General features: G+C 47.8%; 4 protein-coding genes across 4 annotated transcripts; 2 read left to right on the forward strand and 2 right to left on the reverse strand.

Moving 5' to 3' along the window:
• Positions 1 to 709: 709 nt before the first annotated feature.
• LOC135826245 (proteoglycan 4-like) lies at positions 710 to 15,728 on the forward strand. The gene is made up of 10 exons (XM_065338877.1): positions 710 to 904; positions 1,642 to 1,688; positions 3,123 to 4,133; positions 4,416 to 4,553; positions 5,865 to 5,885; positions 7,269 to 7,364; positions 9,021 to 9,135; positions 9,915 to 9,982; positions 13,185 to 13,280; positions 14,664 to 15,728. Exons 1-10 carry the CDS (start codon positions 760 to 762, stop codon positions 14,673 to 14,675), a joined length of 1,749 nt encoding a protein of 582 aa, XP_065194949.1. The 5' UTR covers positions 710 to 759; the 3' UTR covers positions 14,676 to 15,728.
• An 89-nt stretch (positions 15,729 to 15,817) lies between these two features.
• Positions 15,818 to 17,470, reverse strand: LOC135826254 (histone deacetylase 8-like). The gene has a single exon (XM_065338888.1). The coding sequence runs from the start codon at positions 17,384 to 17,386 to the stop codon at positions 16,157 to 16,159; it is 1,230 nt and encodes a 409-aa protein (XP_065194960.1). The 5' UTR covers positions 17,387 to 17,470; the 3' UTR covers positions 15,818 to 16,156.
• A 476-nt stretch (positions 17,471 to 17,946) lies between these two features.
• LOC135826272 (biogenesis of lysosome-related organelles complex 1 subunit 6-like) lies at positions 17,947 to 21,196 on the reverse strand. The gene is made up of 2 exons (XM_065338904.1): positions 20,773 to 21,196; positions 17,947 to 18,759 (listed from the first exon to the last, which is right to left on the reverse strand). Exons 1-2 carry the CDS (start codon positions 21,046 to 21,048, stop codon positions 18,544 to 18,546), a joined length of 492 nt encoding a protein of 163 aa, XP_065194976.1. The 5' UTR covers positions 21,049 to 21,196; the 3' UTR covers positions 17,947 to 18,543.
• A 189-nt stretch (positions 21,197 to 21,385) lies between these two features.
• Positions 21,386 to 27,781, forward strand: LOC135826265 (sterol-4-alpha-carboxylate 3-dehydrogenase, decarboxylating-like). Its single transcript, XM_065338898.1, has 7 exons — positions 21,386 to 21,714; positions 23,512 to 23,673; positions 23,951 to 24,024; positions 24,726 to 24,798; positions 25,532 to 25,660; positions 25,935 to 26,083; positions 26,640 to 27,781. Exons 1-7 carry the CDS (start codon positions 21,682 to 21,684, stop codon positions 27,094 to 27,096), a joined length of 1,077 nt encoding a protein of 358 aa, XP_065194970.1. The 5' UTR covers positions 21,386 to 21,681; the 3' UTR covers positions 27,097 to 27,781.
• The last annotated feature ends 195 nt before the right edge of the window (positions 27,782 to 27,976 follow it).

Genomic DNA, 27,976 nt, shown 5'->3' on the forward strand with positions numbered 1-27,976 from the left:
TTAACAAATCTGATTTACTGCTGCAATGTGCATGAAGAGGACATTTTGGCTACTGAAAATTGTGCTGGTTTATCGAGGGTGCTGGATTATAAAGTGCCGGATTAGAGAGGGACGACTGTAGTAGTATTGACATATCCGCGGCAAGCCGCTTAGCATGGGAGAGGATAACAAAAAATGAAAATATATTGTTGGGGAAATCCACGCTATTATCGAATATTCAACAATGACGGGTGTGGGGTTATACCAAATTCCCATAATGTGGAAGTACGTTATTATAGGTGATCTGCACTCTACAATGTGACCTGTGCGATTATATCGTTGAATGATTGCCTGTTCCGAGCCACCAAACGCAGTGTCTCCAGGTCCTTCAGACACCACTGCAGCTGTACTTATGCCATTATGGTTGATAAATATGGTGGTAAAGACACACCTGGCATCGGAGTTGCACACTCTATCATCTATGTGAAGGGAAGTATGGACAGGGACTGGGGGTCAGTGAGGGAGTCCTGACGACTCCCTGGTCGGTGGACGTCTGGACGAAGTTCGAAGGAGTCTACACGTACGGTACGGGCGCACGCATCAGGATTAGCGTACGCATTTGCCCCGTTCTCGTACTCAGTACCGTACTTTAGATACGGGATGGAGTTGTGCTCGGTTCATTCAATGCGGTCTGCTGAGGGGAGGAGAACTAAAACATTTGATGCAATTTCTTGCTTCAAGCAATTCTTTTTTTAACTGATTATTACTTTTCGCCCAAGAATGATATGGACCATAGCGCTGAAATCCAGCATAGGTGAAGCGACAGTTTTCCTCCAGCACCAGAAAACGGCCCTTGTTAATCGTGGACCTGGAGGCATAACTCGCGTTGAGCTCAGCGCCCCGAGGAACGTTCTAACGTCACAAGGTACATGTGCATAGCCAATTGCCAGGTCATTATGATCTGCACATAGGCGCTGTCCATGTTTCTTGTGGTTGAGCCGTCTTGCCGCCGTGGTGTCTCCGTTTCTCGGGCGACCGTATCCGATAGTGATGGACTTCAAGGAGGCGAAAGCAGCACTGCACTACGCCTTGTTTTGAAGTAACGTTATTTTACGTAACTCGTTGTGTCTGCTAGGTACTAGTGCTAGAACTACCAGGTGCTATGCTGCCGGAAGCCTTGCTTTCAGGTGACAGTTGCAATCGGCCAGGTACACTGTAACTGGTTGTCTGTACAGCTGTGACAGTCTGTAGCTGTGTGAGCTGAGTCAGTGAGTGGGGTTCTTTCCGTGGCCGTGGCGTGGCCGCTTTCACGTGCACAGCGCCGGGAATTCTGTCCTGTGTCTGGACCGAACAATACTTCGCACTGCACGACCCGCTCTTGCTGGGTTTGTAGCCATTGTTTGCACACTTCTCATAAAATTATTATACCGCAACAAATTCTATTCCATTGGGTCAGTTCAGTGAAAATTCCGATGAACTAGAACGATATCCCGGTAATCCTACACTGAGGGCACATGTCATCGTCGACATGTCGACATGTGTAGTCTGAATTTTGCTATCCGACGTTTCGAGTGTATGCAATGATTATGTGATAGCAACCGCTGTTCTTCTCTCTACACGTGTGCACGTCGTTGTGATGTTGTGTGGTATGCCTATGTTCAGCTACGATCACCGCGGATTGCAACAGAGCGACGGTCACTGTGAAACAGGTAGGAATGAAGCGGGGATTTCCCCGGAAGGGGTATCCTGGGGTGAATGCATTCTGAACTACTGTAAGACATGTTATTATAACGAGTCGCAAATTTAACGATTGTCCAAAATTCATAGGTTAACGAGAAGATATGTTAACGATCTTGCAGTATTCTGCCATATCCACACACAGCATATATGAAGCAGTACGGCCTCAACGGATCTTATTATAACGAAGAAATGTCATCCGTTAAAACGTTAGATTTGCTTCCTCGTTATATATACATGTCTTACAGTAACTTTCCGACATTCACTGGAAAAAAAACTTTTGTATAAGCTTTACGCACATAATCATTTTACAGATGTACGAAATCCCGAAACCGTCGATAGAATCACATAGGCCCAGTTGAGTGTTGAACATTGAGAACGTGTGCAGAGAGTCACTGAGTGTATCTGTCCATTATAATGGACCGAGCACCAAGTCACTTCATGGCACGGCGGCGCACAACTGTAGTTGCTGCAGGTGTACATGTATTACCATGGTTACAGTGTAGATAGTCGACTAGCTAGCTACAGTAGTACACCCGCTGATCCACACACATCTGCATCAAGGAGAGAGAAGCTGCCAGCTCCGGCTCCCGGCTTGCCGGGCTTGCCCTCTACTCGCTGGCGTATCATGGTTATCATCGTCAAGGTTTTCATCGTAAGCCATGGTCAAACTGATAGGACGGTTGACGTCGCTCATTGCAGAACAGATAGCGGCGAGTGTGTACGTGGGCATGCTGCCACACTCGGGCATGTGGGGAACTCGCAACAACGGGCCAGGCGTCTTTTAAAAACACGTCAGGACAACGCTCCTTTGCCGTTCATGATATCATGATATGCAACCTTTGCCGTTCATGATATCATGATATGCAACCTTTGCCGTTCATGATATCATGATATGCAACCTTTGCCGTTCATGATATCATGATATGCAACCTTTGCCGTTCATGATATCATGATATGCAACCTTTGCCGTTCATGATATCATGATATGCAACCTTTGCCGTTCATGATATCATGATATGCAACCTTTGCCGTTCATGATATCATGATATGCAACCTTTGCCGTTCATGATATCATGATATGCAACCTTTGCCGTTCATGATATGCAAACCGAGCGGCGGGCTAGTGCCGATCAGTCCTGGGGTATGCGTGACCGCCGCACCTGCTAATACGCTTCCCTACTGCAAGGTTGCTTAGGATCATGTGGCATTGTTTTCGTACTCCCGATGATTATTGCTTCGCGCGTCGTGGTAACAGATTACCCGGGAACCGGAAGTAGCATTTGGACTATTAGCATTGTGAAGTTCAGAGTATTTTCATACTTTGATACTTTCTTTTCTGCTATATTTGTTTGAATATGATGTGGAATTTTGGATATAATTATGCGCACGATTCTTTTGTGCAGATTGGTTCAATACCACTGTGGTATGCTACTCCCACATCACCTCAGTTCAACACTCTTGCGCGTGGCCAAATTGTGGTGCTACGTAACGGTGGCTCATTCAAATCAAGCGATTGGTCTCAGTCGTTCACGATTGAGGTGAGTATCTCTCCTGTGCCTCCGGTTCCTGAAATTGATTTCAAGGATTTTCCTAAGCTAGGTGTTGCAGACGTTGTTGATCTTAAGAAGCCGGTTCCACAGCAAGATAAACCGGTAGTTCTACTGAAACCTCGATATCGACAAGCTAAACCGGCAGTTCCGCAGCAAGCTAAACCGGCAGTTCCACAGCAAGCTAAACCGGCAGTTCCGCAGCAAGCTAAACCGGCAGCTCCACTGCAGGCTAAACCGGCAGTTCCACAGCAGGCTAAACCGGCAGTTCCACAGCAAGCTAAACCGGCAGTTCCATGGCAAGCTAAACCGGAAGTTCCACTGGAAGTTAGACTGGCAGCTCTACTGCAAGATAAACCGGCAGTTCCACAGCAGGCTAAACCGGCAGTTCCACAGCAGGCTAAACCGGCAGTTCCACAGCAGGCTAAACGGGCAGTTCCACAGCAGGCTAAACCGGCAGTTCCACAGCAGGCTAAGCCGGCAGTTCCACAGCAGGCTAAGCCGGCAGTTCCACAGCAGGCTAAACCGGCAGTTCCACAGCATGCTAAACCGGCAGTTCCACAGCAGGCTAAACCGGCAGTTCCACAGCAGGCTAAGCCGGCAGTTCCACAGCAGGCTAAGCCGGCAGTTCCACAGCAGGCTAAACCGGCAGTTCCACAGCAGGCTAAACCGGCAGGTCCACAGCAAGCTAAACCGGCAATCCCTAAAGCAGTTCCAAAGGGAGTTCAACCAGCAGTTCCAGCAGCAGCAGCAGTTCAAGCAGTGCCACCGGCAGCAATACGAGGACCACCGAATGTCTTCCCTAATTGGCGTGATATGCTACAGGTGCTTGTCTACAACTCTAGCTTAGTCAGGGCAAGTTCAAAGGTAAGTTTCAATTCAAGTGCATTGATTGGTAGCAGCAGCAGCAGGTTTTCATGGCATTTAATTACTGACCCTATGCACTTGTGAAGAGCACCAGTTTGAGTTTGGTTTACATGCTCATAAAGCGTGCTAGCGGGCCGCTCACATAACGCTCACATAACGCTCACATAACGCGAGTCAGCCTCAATTTTAGTACATTAACTACCTGGCAAAGTCAACCAATCCCAGCCTGAACTTGAGACTAGTTAATTGTCAACAAGCTGTTTTGATGTACCGTGTTTGCAGGTGGCTTCCTTTGACCTGGACTATACCTTGATTAAAACAAAGTCTGGAAAAGTTCTCGGAATAGACAGCAGCGACTGGGAGTGGTGGCAAGCTAGTGTTCCACAGAAGCTCGCTCAGTTACATCAGAACGGATATAAGGTAGGCAGCAGCAGGCCCCAAGCAAGCTCCGGGGGGGGGGGGGGGGGGGGGGGAGGGAGAGGACTGGTGGTACAGCTCAGGGTCGGCTACATGGCCCATCACTAGACATTACCCTAAGCCCAACAATGATTTCAGTATCACAGGAGAGCGTATCTCTAGCTCCATGCACCATGTCATCTTTTTTTTTATTAAGCTACCTGCTAGTAACATCCATGGACATCCATCAAGCACAATAGTTCCCACTGCATGGTCGGGAACTGTGCGGCTCATGAAGGATAGGTCATCTTTAGGTCGTCTTTAGGTCGTCTTCTTGTAAGGAGTGTTAGAGGATGGGCTACTAGTGCTCGCCGCACGCTATTCTATTCTATTCTATTCTATTCTATTGGCACTACTGCTTAGTGAAATCCGGTCACGCGAGTCCGCTTACGCCCTGCATCAGTGCATGCGCAACCCCGGTGCTCGCAGATCTGCGGCTGCACAGCACCCAGGCCAGCGTGACTGATTGACTTGCATGATCAGATTTCAGTGAAAAACAAAACACTGTGGTTAGTTGCACGCTGGACGTTCCATGAGCGCTGGACTTAACAACAACACAATAAAAAGGTGGTGTTATGTTCCATGAACTTGGATAGAATGACTCAACGCACATAAGGAAAGTGCCTTATGTATGGCCATGGCCGTGCCCTCTGTACCAGTGCCGCCGGCCCTGGGTGGCCCGACCCCACACTGGACGCAGACTCATTGCGGCTATATAAGCATTCATACCTATGGTTTGAGCTTCACAGTCAAGGAACCCGATCGTAAAATGACACAAACGCCTGCCGTCTACCCTTGCGAGGGAAGGCTTCGACACTGTGAGGTGGTGTGTTGAGAATACGGTGTACAGTGGAAGTCACTTGGTACATACCTAGTACCTGGGTAAGACGTTCACCATGTTCACCTTGCTTGGTGCCGTGGGTCCTTTATCAACATACAGATCAGTTTCCTACCAGTGCCCAGTGCCATGTACATGGCAGTGTGTGTGTGTGGTTAGTCATGGCAGATTATGCTCCAAAATTGGCACATTCTCCTTAATAAAAAAACAAGGCCATCGGATCTGGGCTAGCCCAGTGTCTTCAGTTCAGTGTCTTGCGTCATTATGTGACGTCATTGTGACGTGATTGGCTCCGATAATCCGATTGCCACCTTATAATAAAATGACATCATATTATGTCATCTGCTTCGACAAAAGTCAGTAATAGTCACTGAGTAGAAGAAATTTGCACTCCATATTCACTACATACTCTTCTTTTCGTGTTCTCTGCTCTGCAGATTCTGATCTTCACCAATCAGGTATGTGACGCTGTGTACCTAGAGTGGTGATTCGTGGCATTGAGTATGCCATCATACATACATGCACGTGCACATGCGCATGAACAAACTCGTACTTATACTCCTGCCCACTCGCTGAAGCGATGATAGCGAGCAAGCTTCATGTATGTTAGCAAGAGTACATAACCAGATAACCCCCAAAGACCAGAGTGCGCAAGTTCACTTTAAAATATCAGATCTGGGACGGCGAAATCCCTGTTCCACGTCATAATAATGACATCATGAGTAGGGGAAGTGTGGACGTGGTACACCGCGTCGATGGAATGAGGCAAGTCCGACCCAAAAAATGACGTGCATCACGGATTACGCCGTCCCACAACCCCATTCCAGTTGCGCACTCTGGGGGTTATGTAATCTTGATGTTTGACATAGCAACTTGTGCTGGGATTATACCATTCAACAGCTTGCAAGGCTGATGAATTGACCGCCACTAATTTTAGCCTGATCTACACCACACGGCTGGTTGAAGTGGCTTTTTCTGGCCAATGAATCCCTACTTTTATTTTTATTTTTCATTTTTTTTACACACGCCACACCACATACTCTGACATACACTGGCTGCTGGTAACCAGTTACTAACCACCTAGGAGAAAGAAAAATAGCTAGGAGAATGAGAAAGAGAAGAAAGACGTGTGCGACCACCATCGTTGGGAATTGAACCCACAACATCTCGATTGGAAATCGACTGCACGTACCACTGCACCATATGGGACACACACTGAACGCACACACGCACACACTCACACACACACTCACACCCACACATGCGCGCGCGCGCACACACACACACACACACACACACACACACACACACACAGTGTACTGTACTTGTTGCTCAGTGCCAAAACTAGTCACGTGAGTACCCCCCCCCCCCCCCCCCCCCGGGAGAGGGGAGAGAGACTCACACACACACACACACACACACACACACACACACACACACACACACACACACACACACACACACACACACGCACACACACACACATGTATGCACACGGTGCACGCTCACACATACACACACACACAAGCACACACATACATACACACGCACGAACACACGCATGAGCATACGCACGAACACACACACACACACACACAAACACACAAAAACTCTCACACACACACACATACACACACATGTGCACCCACACACACACACGGAGTGGATACGCATTTATCAGGCCATTTGCTTCTTTCCATGTGCTGCTTCCACAACGTAGCATGCTATCACCATGCTATCATCAACCCCCGAGCCATACCACAGGTGTCCATTACCTGGCCAACAGATCATCTCTAAGATGTGGAAGTGTCCAAATTTTTTCCTTTATCGGTTTGATGCAGGGATATATCCGGGACTTTGCTGACAAGAAAAAAATGTTCAAGAGTAAGGTTCATCAAATTGATCGCGCACTACAGCTGTATAAGGTCCCATTCCAGGTATGTTTGGCAAGGAGTTCAACCCTGTCGTTTTCTTTTGCCGTTCCTTTTCTCATAGCATTTGCCTTTTTCACTTTCCACACCCATAATACTTGTTTTGTCATGCTGCTATGTTGAGATGTTGAAAGTATTGCCGCTCAACAGGTTGGGACATTGCTACTGGTTGGGACATTGCTACTGGGTGGGACATTGCTACTGGGTGGGACATTGCTACTGGGTGGGACATTGCTACTGGGTGGGGCATTGCTACTGGGTGGGACATTGCTACTGGGTGAGGCATTGCTACTGGGTGGGACATTGCTACTGGGTGGGACATTGCTACTGGGTGGGACATTGCTACTGGGTGGGACATTGCTACTGGGTAGGGCATTGCTACTGGGTGGGACATTGCTACTGTGTGGGACATTGCTACTAGGTGGGACATTGCTACTGGGTGGGGCATTGCTACTGGGTGGGGCATTGCTACTGGGTGGGGCATTGCTACTGGGTGGGACATTGCTACTGGGTGGGACATTGCTACTGGGTGGGACATTGCTACTGGGTGGGACATTGCTACTGGGTGGCACATTGCTACTGTGTGGGGCATTGCTACTGGGTGGGACATTGCTACTGGGTAGGGCATTGCTACTGGGTGGGGCATTGCTACTGGGTGGTACATTGCTACTGGGTGGGACATTGCTACTGGGTGGGACATTGCTACTGGGTGGGACATTGCTACTGGGTTGTACATTGCTACTGGGTGGGACATTGCTACTGGGTGGGACATTGCTACTGGGTTGTACATTGCTACTGGGTGGGACATTGCTACTGGGTGGGACATTGCTACTAGGTGGGACATTGCTACTGGGTGGGGCATTGCTACTGGGTGGGGCATTGCTACTGGGTGGGGCATTGCTACTGGGTGGGACATTGCTACTGGCAGTGTCTGTTCTAGAGGCGGGTAAGCTGGGTCAACGACCCGGTTGGGGGTGGGCTACTGGGACCCATTTTGGAAAAAGAGCACCGGGTCATTTGTGGCCCGGTTGGGAGTATAGACCTTATTCGATAATATGATTTTTGGACTCGCCTCCAGGGATTTGTCGTAAGTTAGGGCACGCGTACGTGAAACGAGTGGCAAGAAGGGCCTAGTTCGTACAAGGGAGTAGGAAAATACTGGCATTTTTCTACTCCCATGTTCGCACGCAAAGTCCGCTGTGCACTGATGATGCAGGCCTCTTGCCTCTCCCTGGTTCCCGGGACTCCGGCTCACGTGATTGTGACGTTTATCGAATAAGGTCTATACATGTCGAGTACTTTTTGTACTTCAAGGGAGTACAAACTGACAGGCTACAGGTGCGTGCAGATGTGCGCTGGCAGAGTGTATGGACAGTATCCACTGTTCACACATGGAACATGTACCCGCAGTGGACACACTTGAAAGTAACCGGCTCTGACCCGGTCGCAAGAGTCATGCCCAGTGCATGTGTATATCTACTAGTACCCGGTTGGTTTCGGAAACCCTAGAACAGACACAGTACTGGGTGCGGCATTACTTAGGGATGTGTGTGCAATATTTTTGGAATGCGCTGTTCTTGCTGTCGTACGAGAGCTTTCGTGTCTTCTGCTCACAAGACAACCCACATGCTGCTTCCTGTGTCTCTACTGATGTCACTTCAGCTGATATGTTCCACCCACTGGGAAGGTTACCGCAAGCCAAGGACAGGAATGTTGGAGCACTTCCTCAAGAAAGAGAACTCCGGCATACAAGTGACGGAAATGTGTTATGTTGGTGGTAAGTCTCTCCTGCCTTGGTTCACTCTGTGCATGCCACTTACAGTATACAGTGTACCAATTGCCCCTGTACGAGTATTCACGTTATGTGCGAATGATGATGTCATGTGCGAATGATGATGTCATGTGCGAATGATGATGTCATGTGCGAATGATGATGTCATGGCGGTGAGTCATCACCGTTTATGGGCGATATGTACATGTGTACATCGTGAGTCGGAGCTTTCTTGTTTTTGTGTGAGCTAGTGCATCGCTAGCGCGCCGTGGCGCAACTTTGACAAAGCATCTCAATTCTCAACTGATGATGTAATCACATGCCCTCTATAGCTCTGCGGTGCAAGTTATATTTTTCTTCTCAAGCCTCATCCGGCCCAGCCCCTTACAAACACACAGGCATGCTGGCCATTGCTTCGAAGAGTGGATTGATATTTTTCAACTCCATGAGGAAGGGAGAAGGCCTTGGGCCGATTTACCGTGGATAACGGTTATGAAATGAATGCTTGTGATTTCTGGCCTTCCCATCTGCAGACCCCCCCCCCCCCCCACACACACACACGCACCCCTCACATCACGCATCTCGCTAAATCGTGCAATTGCTGCTATTGCTACTATTGCTGCTGCTGTTGATGCTGCCGCTACTGCTGCTGCTGCTGCTGCTGCTGCTGCTGCTGCTGCTGTTGTTGTTGTTGTTGTTGTTGTTGCTGCTGCTGCTGCTGCTGCTGTTGCTGCTGCTGTTGCTGGTGTTGTTGCTGCTGTTGTTGTTGCTGTGTGGTGCATTAGATCAAGCTGGCAGACTGAAAAACTGGGCTCCTGGCAAGGAAGAAGACCATTCTTCCGCTGACAGAGAGGTAAACCTTTATAATTTATAAATCATTATAATAGTTTATAGAAAAGAAAAAAAGACAAAGGAACTACAAGGAACTACAAGTTACGCTATAATGTCCACTAACACCACCAGTTACTGAACAATCAGCTCATGCAATAACATTGCATGGCACTGACCGACGGTACTGACGTTCTACAACTAACTGGCTAACAGCTCTAGCACATCTTGGATGCACACTCCAACAGCCTTCCAACTTGGACGGTTCTAAGTTATAGAAATAACATAAGGAGGGGAAGGTCCATCCGAGTCCATTCATTATAATAGTCTTTGATTATTCTTTAGAAAAGATTGTTTGATCTTGTTCACGTGGAGGGAAGACACGTTTGTATTTGGAACCTATGAATGTGACCTCTTCAACCTTCATTCTCACGCACGAAATGTCTTTGGTAGCTAATGATCCTCCGCGAAAATGCACAGAGTCAAAGTCACTCAAGCTGCCCGTTGAACAGAACTGTTTATATCCTGTATGCCAGTACTGAACAGTGCAGCACAGGAAAATGAGGTTGCACCAGGTCACAGCAATGAAATATATACCTCTGACGGCCAGAATTTAAAGCAAAATGCGAGACTCTTGTTTCTAAAGTTTTCTTTCCGGTAATTTTCCATGTGTAATAAGATGTAAAGATAGTGATGGGCAAGGCCGATACAGGTGTACCATTGAACTTTTGCACTGCAAAGCATGTAGCATGAACTTCTCAAGGTACACGGTGTGGTGTCTGTGAAGACCGCCCTTTTCATACCTGGCAAGGTGTACTTTTGCCATACACCACTGTCTAAGGGATTTCTTTTCTTTCTCGACGATATCGCACACAAGAAGTCTTGAGGCTTCTTGCATTTTCAATGTTCTGTAGAAAATACTTGGCTGGACACAAATGCAAATGCAAACCATTTCCAATAAGTATCAACAGCCGTGTACACTTTGTGGGTATTTTGTAAATCAGTATTTGAATTCGGAATAAACAAGTGGCCTCTGCTCGTACATTTTGACGGCTGAATCATCCAGTCGAAGGCACTTCATAAACGCCGCGTCCTGAAGTCGATACTTCAAGTACATGTGTGACTTCACCATATCACGGCAGCCACACGCAGCGCACAGGCACACTTTCTCTAAATTAGACTCCGCCTGGAACGCTTGCAGACCATCAGCTAACAAGGTTGCAGAAACTGGTGCTGGAACAATCGATGCCAGTTCTTCCCTCACAGAAGCATCAGGTACTGCGTGGAACGGCCCACGGCCATGACCCGAAGCAGCATAGAAGGAAAGCAGGGCTATGGCAACGTTGTCCTCCCTGCAAGATTGCAATAGAAGGCTATGCCGCTGGCGCTCTTCATGCGTCAAAGACGACACCATCGAGTGGTTCTTTTCCTCTACCGTAGACCGCATAACAGTTAGCAGCGTCCGACGTTTCACGGGACCTCCGGCAACTCTGCCAATCACGTTTGTTTTGGAGGCGACGGGATGTGTCTTCCGACGTTTCCTGTGACCGGCGCTGACACTGCCGATCACGGGCGTTCTGCAGTCGACGGGGTGTCTCTTCCGTCGTTTCCTGTGACCGGCGCTGACTCGCCCGTTCACGCTTATTTTGGAGACGAAGGGATCTCTCTTCCGACGTCTCCTGTGACCGGTGATGACTATTCACATCACGTTTTCTTTGGAGCCGCCTGGATGCCTGCTCAGCGGTATTTTGCTGCAGACGCATCCTATCACGAAGTCGGCGATTCTCCAACCGACGGGATCTTTGCTACGTTGTTTCATGGGTAAAACTGGAGTTTAGGTACTTGTGTATCTACTGAAAAAAGATGAGCTACTTCTGGACAGCCGGGCATCATATATTTTAACACAAGTAACATTTTGGAAATGAAAGCGGAACTGAAAATAGATGTGGTCAAGCGGATAGCCCAGGGCAGGATTGTCGAATGCAATGCACCATACGTCGAATGCAATGTACCATGCATTCGAAATACAGATCTTGGTGCTCCTTGAACCGCTCACGCCACATGAATTCCACCAAATATGTGGGAAAGAAGGTGTCGGATGGTCCGAACAGGCGTTTCAGCTGCCGCTTCGCTCTCATCCACATATTCTCCACGTTGTTGGTATGGACATCGCGGTCATTGGGGTTCACGAAGTTAGCTTCATGAATCACATCATGCTGAAAGATGCCTCCATGTACATGTATCATCAAGATATTGGCATATGCAGCCCATCCATCCGACATGATCTGTGTTCCGGGGAGTAGCCACGGAGCTGTTAGGGCAGTCAGTGTTGCTGCTGTGCGACCCGGAACAACTTGCATGGTGCGAGCTCCGGTGTCCCTTTCGATTGCACCAAGGACCCAGTGGCCTTCCCTCCATTGACCGCGATGATACTTCTGGTGAAAGTATTTCGACTCATCAATTTCCACCACCCGAGGCTTCCCTTCATCATCGAAGCCTCCGAAATGGTATGGGTTATTGGTGAGGTACTCAGCTGCCACGTCTCGAAGAAAATTATACCAGTCAAGCAGCGGCTTCTCCGTCACCTTGTAACACCTGAGAATTTCCTTCTGCGGCTCTTGCTTGGCCCAGAAGATGGTCTTCATCAATAAATCAAGAGGCAAATGGCTCCGTTGGAAGAATGAGCCAACATGAATGCTTTTGACGTAGCTATCACTTTGGCATCGCCAACGATATCCATCAATGCCTCCATTATGCACCGAAAAGGTACCGCGTTGATTGCATGTTGGACACACATGAACGTTAGCAACCAAGCCATAACATGCCACTAGCTCTATTCCACGCCACTGACAGAACTCGATAACGATGCTGTCAAGGAATATCATCCTCTCGAGCATACCGTTGTAATCCAATACCTCCTCAGGTGGAATAATAAACTTACGGGGAGCGGCCATTTTCTATACTGCAGCGAAACGTTGAAATGTTTCAGTTTTGCGGTTAATCGAGAGAAACATATGAGAAATAATTGAAACCACTTAGTGGTGTAAAACCTCCCTATACTATAGTGCAGAAAGTAGTGGCAGTCAGCAGTGACCTCCCACTCTGCACGTAACGTGCACCGGTGTATTCTACATTAGCAGGAGTTGTGGTCGCCAATGACAGACATATTCATGCTTTTTCTCCGTTTTCATGTTGATCCGTTGTTTTGCATTGTTTTCATTTTATAGTTCGCCAAGAACATGGGGGTTCCCTTCTACACACCAGAGGAATTCTTCTTTGGCGAAAAGCCTACAGCTAAGTGGAATTGGAAGAAGGATACTAACGTGAGTCAATGCATACAAGCCATGGCCCGCTCACCCTTCTCTGTCTGTCTCTGTCTGTCTGTCTGTCTCTGTCTGTCTGTCTGTCTGTCTGTCTGTCTGTCTGTCTGTCTGTCTGTCTGTCTGTCTGTCTGTCTGTCTGTCTGTCTGTCTGTCTGTCTGTCTCTCTGTCTGTCTGTCTGTCTCTCTGTCTCTCTCAGTCTCTCTCTGTCTCTGTTTCTCGAAACCCACCACCCATGCAAGGGAATTCTAATACAGTAAAACCTGGTGTAAGCAACCTCTGGGTTTAGCGACCACCTGCTCCGAGGCTTAACGACCGTTTTTCCATGCACCGATCGTTCTACACAGACACTGCACGGTGGGACCTGATTCTAAAGACCACCTGGCTTTAACGACCGCTTTCACTTGCACCGTGGGGTGGTCGCTTAAACCAGTTTTTACTGTACATGGAAATGGCATGAAATTGACTTGCTTTTAGATCAAGCTAAAAATCCTGCATGTTGCATAGTTTAGTTAGAATATGGGGTGCAGAGCCAAGTCCAGAAACTGACTTACACTTACGCTATATTTAAAATTTTAAACACAGTCATGGCTACGACTCATTTGTTGATCTGGGCGTGTAATACACTGTCCCTGCGGGAATTTGCGGAAAAAACTCTCAAAACTTGCGCAAGAAATTGCGGCAGAAAGTGACAAAAAATGCGACGAAAAGTGCGGAATGATGCAGAACTTGCCAGGAATTCGCGGAATTATTTGCAGAAAATTGCGGATTTAGGCCAAATCACGAAATTTGTTGCATCGTATATCTACTCGGGAGTCGTACTGTGTAAATAACCTACAGGATCATGGAAAGAACTGTGTGAAAAGTGCCAAAAATGTGAGATATAGTGCAGAAAACAACAAAAAACGCGGGAAATCGCGGATTTTGCTGAAAATCGCGGGTTTGGGCCAAAATCGCGAAATTTGTTGCATCCGTGGAATCGCGATTTCCTGGAGGGACAGAATACAGGGTGCAAAGCGCCTTTCTAGACACTGTACTGGTTGGGGTTGGTTTGCATGAGCAGGCTGTACTGGCCAGTTCAATGTCTGAACCATGTGTCCGTGGTGAGTAGTGCCATTCTGCGAGACAATGCGAGCATTTTTTACATATGTAATGTGTTGTTGGTACGTGTTTGGATAACTAGAATATCCGGGTGCCAGTACCGGTAATTAGAAGTCTTTCGCCGGCATTTTGAGGTTCAATTTAGTGGGATTCCACCTGTACCAATTCATGTGGCGATAATGCTCAGCACTTGCTGGTACAGCAATCTCTTCTATTCTTAAAATTTCAGAGATGTCATGCTTTTCCTATCTGATGTCATGCTTGTGCTATCTTTGTTGTGACAGAAACCCAAGTGAGCATGAAAAGTCTACGACAAAACAAATGCATCCTTGCGTTTGCGGCCTGGTATAAACAATCTGAGTAGAGACTCATCGACATCTACGTCTTTGAACAAAGTGGAAAATGGACAGCGCTGTTGGAAACATCTTGGCAAGATGTCAAGAGGAATCAGTGTGGAGTTCGGCGTTTCTTTCAGGACTAAAGTATTCTGTGGGAAATGTTTGTTTCGAAACTGATTTTAAAGTGATTTTATGCCATGCTACCTCACTGGATTATTCCATTGGTGTTGCACGTTGGACTGAAAATAAAATAAATAATAAATCAGCTCTGAACTTCACATTAAAAATCATTTGTCCGCTGTGACTGTTTGCGAATATAACTAAAGTGCAATTTCAGAGCTTTGCCCAAAAGCATGTGACACCGACGACCGTTGTATTTGGTTTCGCAAATGGTTTTTTTGCTCGCTTTTGATTTCTACCATTACTGTTCAAAGTGGCACTACAGCGCACAGAAGCAGCAAGCTGTTTACGAGCATTGTAGCTAAGAGCGTACCACCCAGAGGGTACCACGGCACCTGATCATGTCGTGTCACAAAGTCGATGTCATCCTGTTTCTCATGTCATCAGCATTGATGATGTACAATGCCTGGCGAACCCAAGACTGTTGGCAAGTGTGCTCTAAGTCAACGAAGTGGCTGCTCCTATGAATAGGCCTTAGCTGAGCGCATAGTAACAAAGCAAGGATCCACAATTTGTTTGCATGGTAGGGTATGATTTGGACGATTTCAGCCAATCAGCGGCCGTTCTGAGCAGGGTAGTATATCCAGCGATATACGCCTGGTAGTATATACCGGTATCCAGAGCGATATACCCCTCTCAGTTCATGTGGGTAACGCCATGAGTAAATATGGGGGGGGGGGACAGACAGTGAGTGTGTGGTATGTGGTGTGTGTGTGTGCGTGTGCGTGTGTGTGTGTGTGTGAGAGAGAGAGAGAGAGAGAGAGAGAGAGAGAGAGAGAGAGTAGCATCATGTTTTGCAGAGTACACGTACACCTATTCATGTCTTTCCGCTTGCTGGGTAGTGGACCTACTTTCGAGGGACACTTAATTCAACAATGCCCTCTTCCTATCCGATGTTCAGCCATCACAGTTTGAACGGATTTCATTGGCACGGAAATAATCGCTCGCAAGATTGTATAAGATTATACAGTGCATTCGACTTGTAGGTGTTTTCAAAGCTAACACTAGTGCTTGACTGTAGTGTGTGTGTGTGTGTGCGTCATGTGACATGTGCGTTGTGAACGGTTCAGATCATGTAAACATTGTTGCATTGGTTGATTCTGGCAGAAACCAATAATAGTTTTTTTCTCTAATTGTCAGGTATCAAGTTTGACGGCTCTTTGGCCTGGCTACGAGGCAAGTTCAAGTGCAGGTTGTGTGTGAGAACATGCTCACTCTACATTCTTTCTTCACGAAAGAAGAAGGCGATATGAACTGGATCAGGTACTTGCTGCAAGCTTTGCTGCAATGGCCGCATCTTCTTTCTCATGCAGATCTTGAGCACTTTCAGACGCAGGTGTCGGCGGTTCAATATTGGAAAGATGACCGAGCACCGTGGAAATTAGCCTGTCGACCTCCGTCGTAGTCAGTTCCTCTCGACGATTACCTGGGCTGACATTCATGGTGAAGTCCGGTCCGAACTTGGCAAAGTTGCCGTGCTCGGGGATATCGTCGTGGCAACGCATGCCGACTAGGCTGGCGGTGATCTGCGTCCAGCATCGCGCCGTGTTGGCCAGGTTGTAGCCGCCGCCTCCCAGCACGAGCAGCGGTATTTGCCAGGCGGTGAGCTGCTCCACGCAAGCGCACAGTGACGCCGGCGTCAGGTTGAATGCGCCCAGCGGGTCACCGGCCAAGCAGTCGGCACCACACTGGCACACGACGGCGTCCGGTCTGAAGCGATCGTGCACTTCCGCCATGACGCGCGAGAAGACGCGTAGGAACGTGCCGTCCCGTGTGCCATCGCCCAGCGGTATGTTGAGACAGTGGAATCTTCCTTTTCCAGATCCACAGTCCCCAGTCGCACCCGTTCCGGGAAAGAAGCCCGGGCAGTAGCGATGAAATGACACCGTCATGACATCGGCCGAATGACTGAATGCACCTTCTACACCATCGCCATGATGTACGTCCAGGTCTATATACAGTATACGCCGAAAGCCAGCATCGCGCAACCGCAGTATTGCCAGGACTATGTCGTTGACGTAGCAGAAACCGGACGCCTGGTCTCGGTGACAATGGTGCCAGCCACCCTCCCAATGGCAAGCTACGCTGCACGCTTCTGAACACAGTGCAGAAACAGCTGCCAATGTGCCACCCGCAACCGCTTCCACATACTCATACACACCATCGAATACGGGACAATCGTAGCCAAAACCAAACATCTCATCCCTCTCAGCGTCGTCATCTTCCTCGCAACTCTTGTCTTCCTGCAAAGATTCAACGTAAAGACTGGAGTGGAACTCGCACAGCTCGCTTCTACTAGCACGTTCTGGACTTATCAACGCCAAGCTTCTGTTGATGCCGTATGCCTGGATTAGCCCGTGTACCAGCTTGCATCTGCCTTGGATTCGTGGCATCGTATCACAAGTTTTCATGTGGGCCTCTGAGTAAACCAGCCCGACGGTACGAGGTTTCCTGTCATCACGCCCTGCATCGCTTGCGCTGCTGGACATCTTATGCGAAACGAAGTGCGAATTAAACGGCTAGCACAACGACGTCGACTTTCCTTGCTCAAAGAAGAAAGCAAAAGAGCTTTGTAAAAGCCAGTGCAGTGCAGTGTTCATGTAGCCAAGAAACCATGAACGTTCAAACATTCAATTTTTTGTAACTCCCGCTATTTTGATTTTACCTTTTTTAGGGAAGATTCGCGATTTTGGCTTGACGAGATCTGCTGCATGAAAACAAAGCAGGGATCGGGAGTTGTCTATTTTACATATTCAGGTACATGTTGTAAAGTAAGGACTAAGGTCCACAGCTATTGTGCTCTTGGTACCAGGGAGTAGTACAATTATTGTACTACTCCCTGCTTGGTACTAGGCCTTGGGCAGCTGGACATTGGATTTTCCAACAAAAAATGAAATCCAGTGTGCTGTTGTACAAGAGTATCCATTGGATGATTATGGTGAGCGTTGAGGTACATTGTCAGCGTGCAAGTATCACCAAGTACAGTAGAGAGCACGATAAGCCTCATGGTGTTCACCAGGCGCACTGGCATACAGTACCGTGCACTCTCTTCGAGTTGTGGCTTTACTTGACGCAGTAAGTCTCAGCAAGGCTGCAGTCAGGCAAGCCGAATAAATTGACTCTGAAATGATGGCCTCCAGTTAAAAAGGATACATACAAAACACAAAAGGAACGCCATGAAACAACACACATGAAAAATTAATGTGATAGGAATAACATATTCATAAGTTGGAGGTAAGTTTCCAAAAAATCAACAGAGAAAAGATAATAATGACATCTGTTCCTGTAAGATGTTTGACTCATGTTACAACCTAGCAATGCACAAAGAAAAGGATCAAATTGAACAACCCCTTTATCACAACGAGTACCTGCACTGTATTGTGCATTGTGTTGTGATGGAGGAAATTTACTTGTATGATGTGACATGATCGCGTACCTCTCAAGGAGACAATATTGGAAATATGTTTTTTTTAAAGACTCGTGCAAAACTGTTACTTGAAGTATATCAATCTTCTTTTTCTGCTGCTGGTATCTAGATTTTTTTATATGCACGACGCATTACGGCGTCGAGGTATTTCATGAACGTGGTCGAAAAGTTGTAGATGAGAAAGCGACTTGAACAAGCAAGTCACTCTAGACTCTAGGGTCATGAGCCAGGCATGCCTGCTGGCTTGGCTTCTAGGTGTTTCTCACGCTGCCTTTGCCGCTCCAGGGCATCAGCATTTGCAATCTCTTGCTTCTGCTTGGCCTCTTGTAACTTGACGGCACGCTGCTTGAGACGGCGCACACGATCACAGATAGAATGCATCTCGCGGCCGATGGATTGCAGCTTTGAGCGGTAGATGGGAGCATCATTGAAGACCTAGCAGGAAAAAACCCGAAACGGAACAGTAACCATCACATGCTATGGTGCAGAAGCCAACATAATGACACTGCTGTGAACAGTCACAGGTCAATCGTCATTGGTCACATGACACGTCACATACTATGAGATTGGTTTATACAAAGGGAGGGCGAATTCATGTGAGTTGTCATGTAACCATGGAACTGTAGTGAATCTCTGCTCACATCCATGCATACCAGTTCAGCATGCAGAAAGGATCCCATCAAAGAATGCAAACAAGTCAAATCACAGCTACAGGAAAAGTTGAAAAACACCTGCTATAACTCCTTCCACATGCAGTATACTTTTAACACGATGAGAGAGCTGGGGGATGCTACAAATACCTAAAGCCTAGTAGATATGCTGTCAACAACCACTTTATTGGTGACTTCAGTCAATGTTTACAGTTCACAAGCCATACATTGCATTGCACATGTGCAAAATACTGTATAGCAGGAAATTTTCGGACGGAATTTATTTTCGTACGATTTCGTACACAGCCTCTTTTGTACTAAAATTAATTCCGTTCTAAATTTTGTGCCTGTGAAGTTATGTACACTATACATGCGAACACGTGCATTTAGCATGCAGCACTGTACGAAAATAAAATCCGTACGAAAGGTCGAAAATCGGCTTTGTCCGAAAATATTTCGGTCCGAAAATTTCCTGCTATACAGTACTCCAGAGCTTCCTGCATGCCCTGTGACGTGTACTCCAGAGCTTCCTGCATGCCCTGTGACGTGTAATGTTGGAAATACAGTACTGTACAGGCAGAAAATTTCGTCGGTCAATAATTTCGTCCAACTCCAAAGAAAGGGAGTTCGTCCGGTTGTAAATTCCGTCCATGGATCATAAGAGTGTATTGAAAAGTTGGACAAATCGACATTACCGTATTTCCCCGTAAGTTAGTTCTCCCCAATGACTTTAATAGTACCCCCCTATAAAAAATACACTTTCTACTGCCGAGGTTATCACCCCGAAAGACAGTTCCCCCGAAAGATAGTAAGTTCGTACCCGTCCTACATGTACAGACACCGTACAGTACATACATCATATGCACGGACACTAGAGTTGCGCAGGCTTCCCACTGCGTGTCATTTACCCCCGATAAAAAAGTACTCCCCGAAAGATAGTACCACCCCCGAAAGTTAGTACTCATGCGGCTGCTAAGTTCGAAAGTTAGTACGTACTAACTTACGGGGAAATACGGTAGTCCAGCATTTAATTTAGCCCAAAAGCTCCATGGACGAAAAAGATCAAAATAAATTCCAGGTGAGTATCTCTGCTTTTACAGTATGCGATCACAGCCATCCATCTCCCCAAGTCAGCAACCGATAACCTAGTCCCACGGGCACGCATGGAAGTTGGGAAAAGACAGTAAATGTGATAGGCTGATAGCACAGTGACTAGTGTCGTTACCCTGTCGATGCTCAAATGTCAAGAGTGCTGCAGGGCTGCGGAATGTATTTACTGTGACACTGCAATAGCATGGCTAACATTCAGCCCCACCCCGCGTGGATTCTGGGCTTCTGTACCCACTAATACTTCGCCATAAATGCCCACAAACGTTCATTCGTAAAGCAAAATAGACCCAGAAAATACATGTACATGATTGTACATGTCTTGTGCAGGTACAGTACTGGTCATGTGACAAACCACCAGGAACCCCAGATACCTGATGACTTTGCTAATGACTCTCAGATCGCACTACGAGCTGCAATGGACTTCCCTCTTACCCGAGGTATGTATCGCTAGGTGACAATGTACGTAATGATATCGGTAATATTCGTATTATATACAGCACATGCAATCTAGTTGTGCTGCCATGAACTTCTATTATTTATTTTAAGTTTTTAAATATATTTAATTTTTTTAAAATCTTTGTGCCGTGATCCTATCAATTATTGTTTCCACAATATACTGGTATACGACTGTAGTACATTGTATACATGTAGGAGCTACAGAACATTACATGGCGAATTTCTCACTCACAGCAACTATATCTTGAAGTTCAGGACGAACAGTGTAGCTTTCTCGGGCCTCTTGTATCATGTTGATCAGTAATTCCTGATCACGAAGAAGCTCCTGAACTCGAACACTCGACTTTTGGATATCTGGTTCGAGTATGCCCATCATTCCACTGGCCAACTGATCAATCGTGTCACTGGGTACAGCCACTACACTGGCTACATGTATTGCCTGCTCATCCTCTTCTCCTGTACCTGACGTCTTTTCCAGCGGCTCGGCTACCGGAACGTCCGAAGCCATAGTCTACGCCAAAACTAGATCTTAGAAGAGAAACTTTCCTCCGTGAACAACAAGCAAGCTGAGAGTACAGTACAGGATGAGTCACTCGACGTCGGACACGAAACTCAAATCAAGTCTGAAAGCAAAATACAGCCATGCACACCATGTACTGACATGACTGATACAGCAGAGAAAATGTGTGTTGACATGGCACAGCACACAAAAATCTCGTACTTCAACCCGAGCGTCCTTGACAACACGGTAGCGTCTGCAGCAACAGCATCTCCCTACATGTGGCCCTCGCGACTCGCTACGTAGTGACGTAACGTCGTTGCATGTCTCAGTCACACCACGTGCCCGTTCGCTATTTTCCAGAATAGTGGACTGAATGACAGAAATGATTGTAGCTTGAATGGATTCTGTCGTATTTGTATGGCCCTACATGTAGGCCCTGCACCCGGGTACTAGTATACCCCTGGCCTGTAACATGTACCAGTATGTAGTGCTGGCTGGAATAAATCCGTCGAACCGACACAGTACCAAACTTGCTCGTATACAAAGTCTGCATGCAATAGTCCGGACAGCACGAGTACAGCACTTGGTCTAGGCGAGTGCACCACCGTGTATGCACCTTTCAGCAACTGGCCGCAACTCATGTCTCGTGAGAAATCCCCACATCTACAAAAGGTGAGGATAGCTGATCCGCATTGGGAGCTGCGACTTGCCAGTGATGGAAAGCCTAAATGTCCGCAGTGGAGTTCAGATCCCACAATGTGGCAAGTATGCCACACGCAATGTGGCAAGTATGCCATCACGCAATGTGGCAAGTATGCCATCACGCAATGTGGCAAGTATGCCATCATGCAATGTGGCAAGTATGCCATCACGCAATGTGGCAAGTATGCCATCACACACTTCACCAAGGCCAGCTGGCTATACAGTGCTGCTTTAAGTAACACTGTAGCTCATTAAAGGGGAAGTTAAGGCAAAAATTAAAATTTCACCAGTTGTAGTCTTCGGGGTGCTGAGTCGAATGGTCTTGGTCCGAGGAAGCTGAGACGCTCCCTTCCTACTTGAATCCCAATCGAACTCGCGCACTTCCACCGAAACTGGGTGACTGCGCCCTACTAGATGGGGATTTGTATGCAAAATGTCACTAAAAGCGCCATTTCGTTCTTATAAAAGCACGGATGACCGCGATTGGCCCATATGTTGTAGTCTTTTGGACGCTGAGTCGACTGGTTTTGGTCCGAAAAGGCTGCGATGCAGCGTTCCTCCTTTATTCCCAATCGAACATGGTTGAACAAGTGGTCACGTGCTCCTGGGTGCCCAAATCACCTGGTCACCACGCCAGCAGGTGACAACTTTCACACCAAGGTTCAACTCGAGTTCAACTCGAGTGACAGGACTGCACCCAAAAAATGTCAAACAGGCTAGTAAGTTGTACCCTGCAGGCACGGTGACCAGGTGACTGGCGTACGCGGGAGCACGTGACCGCTTGTTCAACCATGTTCGATTGGGAATAAAGACGGAACGCTGCATCGCAGCCTTTTCGGACCAAAACCAGTCGACTCAGCGTCCAAAAGACTACAACATATGGGCCAATCGCGGTCATCCGTGCTTTTATAAGAACGAAATGGCGCTTTTAGTGACATTTTGCATACAAATCCCCATCTAGTAGGGCGCAGTCACCCAGTTTCGGTGGAAGTGCGCGAGTTCGATTGGGATTCAAGTAGGAAGGGAGCGTCTCAGCTTCCTCGGACCACGACCATTCGACTCAGCACCCCGAAGACTACAACTGGTGAAATTTTAATTTTTGCCTTAACTTCCCCTTTAATGCAATCTCGCGACCGCCGCTATTATAACTAAACATTAGCGCGCTGTACAGCCCCCCCCCCCCCCGACCTGCGAACGCTCACCTCCCCACCCCCACCCCATCCTGTGCACCAGGTCATGCAGCAAGCCAATGCATGTATGAGATCGGATTTCATTGAGCTTAAGTTAGCTGGGTTGAACTTGAAAACATTGATTCGCTTGGTTGCAAATCTCCGGAGTATGTCCACAGCACGGTACTTCACACCGACCAGCAAACCGAGTAGACAGACTCAAAGTACTTTAGCGGACATTGAAATCCGTTGAGAAGTCAAGCGGCCATGGGGAGTTGGCCTTGCACTGAGCTGTGAGCACTGCTGGTTCATTTTCACAGTGTGCACGTACGCTCTAAAAGCAGTAAGGGCGCCAGCCCCGGTCATCCCATCGGATTTCAATGTCCGAGACAGTACCAGTAGTGATGTATGTAAGTGTGTGTGTACATGGTGTGTGTGTGTGTGCGTGCGCGCATGCGCGTGTGTGTGTGCGCGCGCGCGTGCGCACATGTGTGTATGTGTGTGTGTGTGTTTTGTGTCTGTCCGTGTGTGTGTGTGTGTGTGTGTGTGTGTGTGTGTGTGTGTGTGACGGTGTGTCGCTTCTGACCATCGTGTGCAGGATGCTTTATGCACGGTGATTGGCTCAAGTGGCTGTCTGGGTCGCGAGCTGGTAGCGGAGTTGCTCAAGCGTGGCTACCGTGTGAATGGCTTTGACACACGGGAGCCCGTCATTCAGGATGACCGAGTGCAGTACTTCACTGGAAGCCTCACAGAGCGAAAGGTAGAGGCAACAGAGAAAGCACACTTGATTGTGTGTCGGGGGGGGGGGGGGGGGGGGGCATGTGTACACGTCAATCAGCCTACATTGTCCGCTGATCAGCAAGAGAGTTGCTAGTGCATGCATTGTGTGCTGACACAACTGTGAACTGCATTGTGTCACTCATACAGTCCGCCAACACTTCCCAACATCACTGTTCCGTGCGTGTGTGCACGTATGTGTGTGTGTGTGTGTGTGTGTGTGTGTGTGTGTGTGTGTGTGTGTGTGTGTGTGTGTGCAGGATCTACTGCCGGCACTAAAGGATGTGGATGTTGTATTCCAGACGGCATCTCCTCAATATTTCACGAAGAACAAGTAGGTCTTGCGGAGAGCCGATGTTCTCCTCCTTGTCACTCTCGACGGCACACTAGTAGTTGTATTGGTATGGTTGGTGGCAGGTGGGCCAATGTGCAATGGGGCGCTGCAAGATAGGCCAGATGTACATGTAGTGCAGTGTATGCATGATTGAGGCACACGCAGTCTGGACGGGGGATTCAGGGATCGGACTTCACCTGGAACCTCTGTGTATCAGTGGGTGGGGCATACCCTTGATAGCGGCGCAGGTCCTGAACCCTATTTTGACTAGCAAGCAAGGAGGTACATGAACATGTAGCAGAATGACATGTCCTTACTGCTCAGTGCTTACACAATCACTTTACACTTGTTTTTGTTTGCACTTGGGGCTAAACTTGTGGTAGAATGCCGTTGTGTGCCATGTGGGTAATTGCATTTGTGCAGCCTATCAGGCTTTATTTTTCTATTTTCAACCTTAGCAATGATATGTAAAAGTACCGTGATAAAGTCAATGGGGGTGTATGAATGAATGTCTTCGATTCCCACGGTATGGTGTGACGCTCAGTGCCAACAGCATCTCTTGCTCTTCTTACTACTGCAATCTCCATGCTGAGTCTACGCTGTGTTTTACTACGGATATGACGTGGTACATTGTTGTGCACTCTTCAACGGCCTCATGTCACGTTACTGCACACTATTGCGCTACGCTGTATACGTTGCAGGTCTATGTTTCATAAAGTCAACGTCGAGGGTGCCCACAATGTTATACAGTGCTGTATCGATGCCAATGTACCGGTGAGTTATTAGAGTTCACTGTTAAAATGCACACCGTGATTCTGTCTGCATTCAACATCTTCTGGAGCGAATGAATTTATTCTCTGCCGGGAGTATTTAAAAGGCTGCACCGAGTCTGCACTGGACAGCAGTAAATTGGCATGTGTCTTTGGTAGAATGTGGTGTGACCATGGGCAATTTGCCTGGCAGGGAGCTAGCTACCATTGGCCTGGTCTACACACCAGAAATCCTCTGTGTGACCACAGTAGTACTAGTAGGCTCACTCTATTGAGTGGGACTGTACTGACTTGTCAAAGTATACGTACTCTACACCGTGTTTGCCGCTCAGCCTGGTACATGCAAGCTATACATCATGGGCCGCACTGTTTCTGATGCCTCTGATCTGGGAGGGGCGCTATAATAGTATATATCCCTGCATGAATGCACGCGGAAAAGTCACTGAGCTCCCTGAAGCCGTGAGCTTGATTCTATTTTTTTACGACGTTAATCCTGCTGCTGGCATCTATGATCTTCTTGCGCAAGTTCAACTGTGCAAGATATGTGCAAAGTAATGGACAGAATGAACATGGTAGCTATACTAGCTAAGCATGGTAACTAAGTTGTTTTTCAGGCCGGGGGGGGGGGGGAGGGAAGGTTCCCCCGCTACAAATACATTCTCCCTGTTGAGCACCATTGCATGATCCGCCAGAACAGTGTATCATGTAGTGTACCATTTGCTGCTGTTGTTGCCCAGCGTCTTGTTGCTACAAGCAGTGGCATTGTTGTATTTGATGGCAAGGATAACTGTGGTAAGACGGAGGATGAACTACCATATGGCACATTCCAAGACGCCTATCAGCAATCAAAGATTGAAATGGAGAAGGTAAAATGTGATTGAACTGGCAATCTCGAATTGCCAGTTTCTAATGTGTTCTCTCGCAACTATGGCACACAATATGGCAGATTCATTCAGGGCCCAAGGGTGTGAAACTCAATGTCCAACCCAGGCTTGCAATGTGTATTTCCACCGCAACACTGCCGGCTGCACTATGTTGTTGCTTTGGCTACCTGGATGCCTAGTCTGCCTGTCACGGTTGCATGGTCCTCATGATATGCGCACCCTCTTGTTGTTGTTGTTGTTGTATTCCTGGTTACAGGCCGTGATAGCTGCCAATGGACTACCGCTATCGAACGGCGCAGGCAAGCTTCTCACGGTTGCCATGCGACCGCAGGCTATCTTTGGCCCCGGTGACAGTGCTATTGTGCCAGGCCTGCAGGTCTTCAAGAACTGGTCTGCAGTGTTCGGGTAAGCCATGCCACCCGCCGAACCACCGTGATCGACATGTGCAGTGCTGCTAGCTGCTGCTCAGTGAAATCCGATCGCGTGACTCGGGTCAAGTTTGCTCCCTGCCATGACCTGTTCCACCATCCAGTGTTCGTAGGCCTGTAGGGCTGCACAGAGCCCGGAATTGTGGCATTGAGTTGCCCGGTGATGGGATTTCATTGAGCAGCACTGGATATGCATACCAGGCTACATGCAAGTACTTGTGAGCATGTTTGTGGAGCAGATTTTGTGTACGTATGTCACAGTGCTTGAAGTACAGAAACTCAGCTCTACAAGTGCGCCATGCTCTGGTGAGCATGGTAAGTGAGGAACAAGCAAAATCCGCATATCAAAACAATGTACCAGCGCTCTGAAGAACATGTCATGTATCACTTAATAAATTTCAGGGGAATTGTATCACCGTCCTCTGCAAGTACTGGCCACGGTCAAACAGCATGCCACTCAACCTTCAAACGATAGGGCTAGTTCCGTCGGAATTGTTTCCATCTTTTTTTTTCATTTTGCTTACTTGCTTCAGGCCTGGCACTAATACCATCGACTACACGTACACAACCAACGTGGCACATGGACACATTCTAGCAGCAGAGAAGCTATTTCTAGGAAGTCCAGTATGCGGCGAGGCGTTCAACATCAGCAACGACGACCCCATCAACTGGGCCGAGTTTACTGACAAGGTGCTCTTTGCACTCGGTTATCAGCCAGCACTCCGGCTGAACTTCATCCCGGTCATTGTGTTCACGGTCATCGCGCACATCCTGCTCTTCATCCAATCCCTGTTTCAGAGCATCGGCGTCTACTACAATGTACCCATCACGCCGATGGCCGTAATGATGTCCGTGAAGACCCAGTCGCACAGTATCGACAAGGCCAAGAGACTGCTGGGTTACAGGCCACTTGTTAGTATGACGGAGGGCATACAGCGACTAACACAGTTCTACCAGGAGCAGCGTCGACGTCCGAAGAAAGTTCAATGACAATGATGCCAAAGGAAAGTTTAGTCCCGGGGCGGATTCAGGGGTTCCGCGGAACCCCCTAAATTTTGCAAATGTACCACTGGAAACCGTATGTATGGACACTTACATGTATCAATTATTCAGTTTGGGCTAAACTGGACCCCCCCCCCCCCCCCCCCCCCCCCGTAGAGACCTCTGGATCCGCCGGCCCCAGTAGTCGGTGTCAGTCACTACACTTCTACCTATGTGTACCACTTGAGTATTCAATTGCTTGTTGTAACAGCTGACATGTTCTTGTAATTTATTCACATCCGATTAGAGTCCTTATCGAAAGTGTTCCCAGTTCTGCTTTAGCGAGTAAGAACAATGACTTGTGAAGTTGTATGTCCTGAACAATGCCGTATTGCTCTGCTCCCATCAAGAAGCATGCCAGGGATGTTTATGCTTTGAAATCATTAGTTCAAAGTACCTAAGTTATCACTCCATTGCTACAATGCTAAGGCTACGTGACTTTTCACATATTTTATCATCTATCTCCCTCAAACTTCTGGATAATAATTATATTATTTTTAGAATCACTTCAGTATGAAGTAAACAATAGATCCTTGTGTACTGGCTTTCACCTCCTGAAGGTGCTCTGTACTTGTAAGCAGCAGTACCGTCGTTGCGCCCATAGCAGAGTGGCAAATTTTGATCGCATCATGTTCATGCAAATTACTGTGGGCATACACTGTATGCGGAGCATTCAGGCCAGACAAATCCCACACCAAGAATAAACTGTACCGCTGCGCTCAAGTGCGCAGAGTGATGTGTGTGTGTGTGTGTGCGCGTGTGTGTGTGTGTGTGTGTGTGTGTGTGTGTGTGTGTCTGTCTGTGTGTGTGTGTGTGTGTGTGTGTGTGT

The sequence above is a fragment of the Sycon ciliatum genome, chromosome 1 (assembly GCF_964019385.1).
Source record: "Sycon ciliatum chromosome 1, ocSycCili1.1, whole genome shotgun sequence".
Classification (NCBI taxonomy): domain Eukaryota; kingdom Metazoa; phylum Porifera; class Calcarea; order Leucosolenida; family Sycettidae; genus Sycon; species Sycon ciliatum.

What these genes read in the sequence shown, in the direction of transcription:
- LOC135826245 (XM_065338877.1), top strand. Translation starts at nt 760, where the DNA reads ATGATATGGACCATAGCGCTGAAATCCAGCATAGGTGAAGCGACAGTT. An exon ending in GAACGTTCTAACGTCACAAG is followed by an intron (nt 905 to 1,641) that starts GTACATGTGCAT and finishes GCCTATGTTCAG; the next exon opens with CTACGATCACCGCGGATTGC. An exon ending in TACATCAGAACGGATATAAG is followed by an intron (nt 4,554 to 5,864) that starts GTAGGCAGCAGC and finishes TCTGCTCTGCAG; the next exon opens with ATTCTGATCTTCACCAATCA.
- LOC135826254 (XM_065338888.1), bottom strand. Translation starts at nt 17,386, where the DNA reads ATGTCCAGCAGCGCAAGCGATGCAGGGCGTGATGACAGGAAACCTCGT.
- LOC135826272 (XM_065338904.1), bottom strand. Translation starts at nt 21,048, where the DNA reads ATGGCTTCGGACGTTCCGGTAGCCGAGCCGCTGGAAAAGACGTCAGGT. An exon ending in AACTTCAAGATATAGTTGCT is followed by an intron (nt 18,760 to 20,772) that starts GTGAGTGAGAAA and finishes TTTTCCTGCTAG; the next exon opens with GTCTTCAATGATGCTCCCAT.
- LOC135826265 (XM_065338898.1), top strand. Translation starts at nt 21,682, where the DNA reads ATGTCTCGTGAGAAATCCCCACATCTACAAAAG. An exon ending in CAATATTTCACGAAGAACAA is followed by an intron (nt 24,025 to 24,725) that starts GTAGGTCTTGCG and finishes TATACGTTGCAG; the next exon opens with GTCTATGTTTCATAAAGTCA. An exon ending in CAAAGATTGAAATGGAGAAG is followed by an intron (nt 25,661 to 25,934) that starts GTAAAATGTGAT and finishes TCCTGGTTACAG; the next exon opens with GCCGTGATAGCTGCCAATGG.